Source organism: Sapajus apella, unplaced genomic scaffold (genome assembly GCF_009761245.1).
Source record: "Sapajus apella isolate SASKATOON/1434 unplaced genomic scaffold, GSC_monkey_1.0 scaffold130, whole genome shotgun sequence".
NCBI lineage: Eukaryota > Metazoa > Chordata > Mammalia > Primates > Cebidae > Sapajus > Sapajus apella.
This window is the reverse complement of record NW_022437070.1, coordinates 2322248-2330436: the sequence shown is the minus strand read 5'-3', so window position 1 is coordinate 2330436 and position 8189 is coordinate 2322248. Positions and strand designations below refer to the sequence as shown.

The 8189-nt window shown below is 53.2% G+C and overlaps 1 protein-coding gene across 3 annotated transcripts in view; it reads left to right on the top strand.

The window, feature by feature from the left end:
• Positions 1–7631, top strand: part of VASP (vasodilator stimulated phosphoprotein) — a 21277-nt gene extending 13646 nt beyond the window's left edge. The window contains exons 4-13 of one of the 3 annotated variants that reach the window (XM_032262616.1): positions 2162–2246; positions 2999–3048; positions 3167–3408; positions 3551–3648; positions 4454–4505; positions 4658–4694; positions 4913–4958; positions 5348–5438; positions 6583–6640; positions 6775–7631. In XM_032262616.1, coding sequence (XP_032118507.1) covers positions 2162–2246; positions 2999–3048; positions 3167–3408; positions 3551–3648; positions 4454–4505; positions 4658–4694; positions 4913–4958; positions 5348–5438; positions 6583–6640; positions 6775–6812 — 797 coding nt within the window. In that variant the 3' untranslated portion in view covers positions 6813–7631. Of the gene's footprint in view, positions 1–2161; positions 2247–2998; positions 3049–3166; positions 3409–3547; positions 3649–4453; positions 4506–4657; positions 4695–4912; positions 4959–5347; positions 5439–6582; positions 6641–6774 lie in introns of all 3 variants that reach the window. The other 2 variants (XM_032262617.1, XM_032262615.1) reach the window with 2 other exon arrangements.
• The last annotated feature ends 558 nt before the right edge of the window (positions 7632–8189 follow it).

The window sequence follows — 8189 nt, the reverse complement described above, 5'->3', positions numbered from 1 at the left end:
GCATGCGCCACCACACCTGGCTTTTTTTTTTTTTTTTTTTTTTTTTTGAGACAACAAGTCTTGCTCTGTCACCTAGGCTGGAATGCAGTGGTGCAATCTCCGCTTACTACAACCTCCACCTCCTGGGTTCAAGTGATTGTCGTGCCTCAGCCTCCTGAGTAGCTGGGAATACAGGCATGTGCTACTGTGCCCAGCTAATTTTTTTGTATTTTAGTAGAGATGGGGTTCCCCATATTTGCCAGGCTGGTTTCAAACTCTTGGCCTCAGTGATCCACCTGCCTCTGCCTCCCAAAGTGCTGGGATTACAGGTGTTAGCCATTGCGCCTGGCCACCTGGATCATTAAAACAATTTTTTTGTAGAGATGGTCTACAGGCTGGTCTCAGACTCCTGGGCCCAAGTGATCCTCCCACCTCAGCCTCCCAAAGTGCTGGGATTATGGGCAGGAGCCACTGCACCCAGCCCAGTTACTTTTCTGTCTTTTTAAAAAATAGGGAGTCTTGCTCTGTCTGCCAGGCTGGAGTGTAGTCGTATGATCTCGTTTCACTGCAACCTCCACCTTCTGGGTTTAAGTGGTTCTGCCTCAGCCTCCCAAGTAGCTGGAACTATAGGTGCACACCACCACACCTCGCTACTTTTTGTAGTTTTAGTAGAGATGGGGTTTTACTGTGTTGGCCAGGCTGGGTTGAACTCCTGACCTCAGGTGATCCACCCACATCAGCCTCCCAAAGTGCTGAGGTTACAGACATGAACCACTACACCCAGCCCGCTTGCTTTTTTTTTTTTTTTTTTTTTTTTTTTTTTTTTTATTGAGACAGTTAGAACTTGTTGTCCAGACCGGAGTGCAATGGCGAGAACTCAGCTCACCTCAACCTCCACCTTCTGGGTTCAAGCGATTCTCCTGCCTCAGCCTCCCTAGTAGCTGGATTACAGGCACCCGCCACCATGCCCAGCTAATTTTTTTGTATTTTTAGTAGAGACATGGTTTCTCTATGTTGTCCAGGCTGGTCCCAAACTCCTGACCTCGGGTGATGCGCCCGCCTCAGCCTCCCAAAGTGCCGGGATTACAGGTGTGAGCCACCGCACCTGGCTTCCCAGTTGCTATTTCTCATACCTTAACGTGCACATGAATTACCTGGGGGATCTGGTCAAAGTGCAGGCTCCGGTGCAGGTGGCTGGGCGGACTGAGACTTCTCATTCTCACAGCTGCCCTGGTGATCCCGAGGCTGCTGGTCTGAGGACCTGTCACTGGGCAGCGAGGTTTTAGGTGATTGTTGTCCATCTGGCCTGGAATCGCTGCTGTGGAAGTGGAGTCACCAAATGTAGGGGCAGTGGCGTTGCTTCTTGAGGCAACTTCCGTGCTACTGCGGAAGGGACTTGCTCCTCTGGGGCACAGAAAAATGCAGTGGGCTTCAGTTTAGTCATCTGTAAAATGGGGCTAATTCATTGTTAATTCGTAACTAATTCAATGCAGGTGCCGGGGCCAGCGGCCTGGAGGCAGGTGAGGAAGCAGCATTTACCTTTCCAGGTTCTTAGCAGAGGCCCAAGTGCCTGGAACAGTGGTTAAGAGCTGGCCAGGTGCAGTGACTCACGCCTGTAATCCCAGCACTTTGGGAGGCCGAGGCGGGTGGATTGCTTGAGCTCAGGTGTTTGAGACCAGCCTGGGCAACATGGCGAAATCCCATCTCTACAGAAACTAAGATTAGCTGGGCATGGTGGCATGCGCCTGTAGTCCCAGCTACTCAGGAGGCTGAGGTGGGAGGATCACCTGAGCCTGGGGAGACTGCGGCTGCGGTGAGCCCTGATTTCACCCCGGCACTCCAGCCTGGGTGACACAGTGAGACTGTCTCCAAACAGTGGTTAAGAGCCTGGCTGCCGGAGTCAGCCTGAACTCAGGTCTTGTTCCTGCAGATTTCACCCTGCAGAACTTTAGGGTGAGTTACTGTCCCCTGGCCTTAGCTTCTCCTGTCACTGGGACACCATAACAGCACCTGCCCTAGGGCCCCTCAGGCCAGGGAAGCTGGTGCTGCCTTACCTCCCAAGATGCCTGGAGCCTCAGGGTCCCAGGAAGGAGGAAGTGGGCGCCTCTGGGCAGGATTCCTGGGCCAAGGGCTGAGCAGAGTTCCAGCACTGACCCGTGGCCCTTTCTCTCTCACCTTCCAGGAGGTGGGCCCCCTCCACCCCCAGCACCTCCTGCCTGGTCGGTCCCCAACGGCCCCTCCCCGGAGGAGGTGGAGCAGCAGAAAAGGTGGGGCTGGGCCCTGGGCGGGGAACCTTAGTCACTGCCAGAGTTCCATGTGTTTTGGAACCCTTGACTCCTAGAGTTCAGAACCCATCCAACGGGCAGTTTCCTCAATGTTCAAGAAACTTGTGACACTCAGAGTTGCAGAACCTCCTGGTCCCTGCAGATTCCTGGAAAGCAGAATATGGTAGTTGAAAGAATCTTGTGGCCAGGCATGGTGGCTCACGCCTGTAATCCCAGCACTTCGGGAGGCCGAGGCGGGCAGATTACCTGAGGTCAGGAGTTCAGGTTTCAACATGGTGAAACACCGTCTCTACTGAAAATACAAAAATTAGTTGGGCATGGTGGCGTGAGCCTATAATCCCAGCTACTCGGGAGGCTGAGTTAGGAGAATGGATTGAACCCGGGAGGTGGGCGTTGCTGTGAGCCAAGATCAAGCCACTGCACTCCAGCCTGGGTGACAGTGAGACTCTGTCTTAGAAACAAAAAAAGAATCTTGGGCATTTTGTAATTCGGGTGTTTCTGACAGTTTGCTGACTGGGTTCCCGCATCCTGATCTCTCCCTGTCACTGCCCTGCCCTGCATTCTCCCCACTCCCGCCCAGCCCCCTTCTTGGTTCCCTAGGAGAGGGAGGCTTGGGTGAGGATTAGGAGCTAGCCTCCCTGGAGACCTCTGAGAGACAGGACAGAGGTCGCTAGACCCTTCGCTGGCCATCTTTAGGGCCCTGATTGACGGCAGCTTCCCCGCCTCCCCAACAGGCAGCAGCCCGGCCCGTCGGAGCACCTAGAACGCCGTGTCTCCAATGCAGGTGATGTTCGGATGGCCTCGGGAGTTGGGAGGGGGCCTCCCTAGAGGAAGGGGCCAGCCAACTGGACAGTAAAGGAGGAGGCTTCTCTCAGCTGCCCCCTTTTCTGTGTTTGTTTCAGGAGGCCCACCTGCTCCCCCTGCTGGGGGTCCACCCCCACCACCAGGACCTCCCCCTCCTCCAGGTCCTCCCCCACCCCCAGGTTTGCCCCCCTCGGGGGTCCCAGCTGCAGCACACGGAGCCGGGGGAGGACCACCCCCTGCACCCCCTCTCCCGGCAGCACAGGGCCCCAGTGGTGGGGGGACCGGGGCCCCAGGCCTGGCCGCAGCTATTGCTGGAGCCAAACTCAGGAAAGTCAGCAAGGTGAGGTTCGGGAGAGGTGGCCAGGGGGGCGACGGGGCTTTGATGGGGGATGAGGCCAGGGCTGCCGGCGGTGTCACAGGAGGGCTGGAAGGCCCAAAGCCCTGCCCCTAAAGCTCCTGCTCCTTTTAAATTTCTCCAGCAGGAGGAACCCTCAGCAGGGCCCGTGGCCCCCAAAGCTGAGAGCGGTCGAAGCGGAGGTGGGGGGCTCATGGAAGAGATGAACGCCATGCTGGCCCGGAGGTGAGCCTGAGCCTGGACCCCTGAGTCACCTGGAGATTCCAGTTCAGTAGGGCCCAGTCGGGAGGGCTCGGATTCCCATTTAGTTTGTTTCTTTTAGTGAATGTTCCCCTTTGATAACCAGGTTTGGGAAATAATGGTAGGGTGTGTCATCTCCTGAAATGGCTGAGGCTTGCAACCACTAGGTAGCCTGTAGAATGTTCTAAAACCCAGAATTCTAGAACTGTAGGAGATACTGCCTCTGAATTCTGGAAACTCAGGTTCCTACAATCTCAATGTTCTAACACAGCACTGCGCCACTCTCGGAATCTTACTGTTCCCTAATATAAGAATCGTAGAACCTCTACCCTGATTCTAGAACTGCAATCTCTTGGATTTTTTTTTTTCTGAGATGGAGTCTCGCTCTGTCGCCCAGGCTGAAGTGTAGTGGTATGATCTTGGCCCACTGAAACCTCTGCCTCCCGGGTTCAAGTGATTCTCTTGCCTCAGCCTCCTGAGTATTATAGGCACATGCCAGCACACCTGGCTAATTTTTGTATTTTTAGTAGAGATGGGTTTCACCATGTTGGCCAGACTGGTCTCAAACTCCCGACTTCAAGTGATCCACCCACCTCAGCCTCCCAAAGTGTTGGGATTACAGGTGTAAGCCACCACACCTAGCCAATCTCTTGAATTTCTAAATGTAGCGTTTCCTTAGGGTTTCTAAATTTCATAATTCTATGCTATAGGATCCACATTTCTGGAACTTCCCTAGGAAGGGAACTGGTTGAGTGATGGAAGCATGTGTTTTTGCTTTTTTCTACTGCAGAAGGAAAGCCACACAGGTTGGGGAGAAAACCCCCAAGGATGAATCTGCCAATGTAAGTCAGGGGTTTTTCTTGCCTTACACCCCACACCCCTTAGGCAGTACCAAGAGGGTAGGGATACTGAACTGTGTGGGGTTTGAACCTGGAAGAGGAAATGGGCAGAGGTGTGGCAGGGGCTGGCTCATGGCAGTTTTATTTCCCACCAGCAGGAGGAGCCAGAGGCCAGAGTCCCGGCCCAGAGTGGTGAGTCAAAGCCCAGTTCAGCCACAGAAACTACAAATCCCAGAATACCTTCTTCTCACATGTTAAGCACCTTCTCGGGAGAGTCTGGGCGGATGGTGCTGGGGATTGTAGTCTCCTGAGATGGGTCTTTGAACAGGGGCTATTGAGGTTGAGGGAGAAAGACTGATTGAGGGGCAGTCTTTTGTCCCTGATTTTTCTGATTTGTTGCCTCTCCCCAGAATCTGTGCGGAGACCCTGGGAGAAGAACAGCACAACCTTGCCAAGGTAGGCCCATCAGTACTGTGGTCCTTGGGGAGGTCATGTTGGGGAGTTCGACACCACCCTGGGCAACATAGCGAGACCCCCCATCTCTATAAAAATTAGCCAACATGGTGGTACTTGCCTTTGGTCCCATCTACTTGGGAGGCTGAGGTGGAAGAGTCACCTGAGTCCAGGAAGTCGAGGCCGCAGTGAGCCGTCATTGTGCCTGCACTCTAGCCTGGGAGACAGAATGCCACTCTGTCTCAAAACAAAACAAACGGGCCCCCAAAATACTTGGACTTGCCCAATTTATAAGGCAGAAGTCAATGCGATTCCTGGAATAGGAGGCGGGGAAACAGGTCCTCTCTTGAATCTCATTGCTGTCCCAAACGACACCAACTCAACTCCCCCAGGATGAAGTCGTCGTCTTCAGTGACCACTTCTGAGACCCACCCCTGCACGCCCAGCTCCGGCGATGACTCGGACCTAGAGAGGGTGAAACAGGTAGCTTGGGGAGGAGGTTGGGGGCCACAGCAAGAGAGATCTAGGTCTGGCCCCTGCCACTGGCATGCTGTATGATCCTAGATAACATCTCAGAAACCTCAGGTTTCCAGTCTGACAAATGGACAGACTGGATTGGATCAGGGATGACCCTGACCTCACACCCCCTTTTCTGGCACCTGTGACAGGCATATTCTATCATCACACTCATTCCCGATGAGTGCCTTGAATCCTTTCCACACATTGACCCAGCTGTCCCTCACCAATTAGAGTTGGCAGAGGGCTGGAACGCACTTGCCAACCTTGGTACTGGATGTTCTCCAGTACTTTTCCGGCTCCAAGGACCCAGAATTCTCCCCGAGAATCCTCCAGTCACTCTGCAACCTTGGCAGCCGTGTCATGGTGTTGGGGTAGGCATAGGTCTCAAACCTACTCCCTCTGGCTTTTCCATCAACAAGAAAGAGGGGACTCTGGCAAGGCGCAGTGGCTTATGTCTGTAATTCCAGCACATTGCGAGGCTGAGGTGGGAGCATTGCTTTAGTTCAGGAGTTCAAGACTAGCCTGGGGCAACATAGGGAGACCCCATCTCTAAAAAATGATTTTTAAAAATTACCTAAGAAGGCCGACCACGGTGGCTCACACCTGTAATCCCGGCACTTTGGGAGGCCAAGGTGGGTGGATCACCTGAGGTCAGGGGTTTGAGACCAGCCTGGCCAACATGGTGAAACCCTGCCTCTACTAAAAATAAAAAAATTAGCTGGGCCTGGTCGTGTGCACCTGTAATCCCAGCTCTTTGGGAGGCTGAGGCAGGAGAATCTCTTGAACCCAGGAGGCTGAGGTTGCAGTGAGCCAAGATCGCACCACTGCACTCCAGCCTGGGTAACAGAGTAAGACTCTGTCTCCAAAAAAAAAAAAAAAAAAAAATTACCTGAGCGTGGTGGTGCCTGTCTGTGGTCCCAGCTACTTGGGAGGCTAAGGCAGGAGGATTACCTGAGCCTGGGAGGTTGAGACTTCAATGTGCTGTGAACATGCCATTGCACTCTAGCCAGGGCAACAGAGCAAGACCTCATCTCAAAAAAATAAAAGGAGATTGGTTCCTGCAAGTCCTGGTACCCCCTCCTGATTACTTGTACCCCATTAATTTTAGGAGCTTCTGGAGGAGGTGAAGAAGGAACTGCAGAAAGTGAAAGAGGAAATCATTGAAGGTGAGGTGGTTTTGTTTTGTTTTGTTCTTAAATATTTACTTACTTCGGAGGCATCATGTCCCTAGACAAGAGCCCTGTTTTGGAAGGGAAGAGGCAGAGACTTTGCCCCTGACCTCTGCTCTGTTTCCTTCCAGCCTTTGTCCAGGAGCTGAGGAAGCGGGGTTCTCCCTGACCACAGGGACCCAGAAGATCCGCTTCTCCTTTCTGCACACCCTGCCTGTCACCCTGCTTTCCCTGCCTCTACTTGACTTGGAATTGGCTGAAGACTACACAGGAATGCATTGTTCCCACTCCCCATCCCACTTGGAAACCTCCAAGGGGGTGTGGCTTCCCTGGCGCCCTGCCCACACCCACATTGGCTGCTGATTGGCTGGGGAGGCCCCCGCCCTTTTCTCCCTTTGGTCCTTCCCCTCTGCCATCCCCTTGGGGCCGGTCCCTCTGCTAGGGATGCACCAATGAACCCCACAGGAAAGGGGAAGGAAAGAGGGAATTTCACATTCCCTTGTTCTAGATTCACTTTAACGCTTAATGCCTTCAAAGTTTTGTTTTTTTAAGAAAAAAAATATATATATATATTTGGGTTTTGGGGGAAAAGGGAAATTTTTTTTTTCCTCCTTGGTTTTGATAAAATGGGGTGTGGGAGTTTTTAAATGCTATAGCCCCAGCCTTGCCCCATTTGGGGCAGCTATTTAAGGGGAGGGGATGTCTCACCAGGCTGGGGGTGCCTCCCCCCCACCCCAGGGACTCCTCTTCCCTCTGGCTCCTCCCCCTTTTCTATGAGGAATTAAGATGCTGTAACTTTTTGGAACCTCAGTTTTTTGATTTTTTATTTGGGTAGGTTTTGGGGTCCAGGCCATTTTTTTACCCCTTGGAGAAAATAAGATGAGGGACAAAGGAAAAGGGGAGGAAACTTCTCCCCTCCCACCTTCACCTTTAGCTTCTTGAAAATGGGCCCCTGCGGAATAAATCTGCCAGTTTTTATAAATGCTAAGATCTCGAGTGATTTGAAGGGCTGTTCTGATGGGGATGGAGATGTGCTCGGCCCCTGGTGCCCCTCCAGGAAGATTTGGTCCTCTGCTGAGAACCCCTGCCTCTGCCAAGAAACCCACCTTCCCTCATCTGCCTTCCCGCCCTGCACATTGCATCTGCTCCCGCATCCTCAGGCCCGCAGCCAGGATGATCCCTGCCCCCTCCAACCTCCCTCCCCATGCCCCTTATGAGGCCACTTCCTGCCCATCCCACCCTGCCGTTCACCATGGGGGGAGGACAGAAGCAGCCTCACTTTGTGTGGCCTTGGGGAAGTCCATTTGCTTACCCCAGGCCTCAGTTTCCCAATTTGGGAAAGGGTTTATAGGACAATTTTCTGCCCCCACTTTACCACTCTCCCAGCTGCTTTCCTTCCTTCCTTATTTGAGACCGTCTCTCATGCAGGCTGGAGTGCAGTGGCGCGATGTCGGCTCACTGCAACCTCCGCCTCCCTGGTTCAAGCGATTCTCCCGCCTCAGCCTCCTGAGTAGCTACACTATGCACAGCTAATTTTTGTATTTTT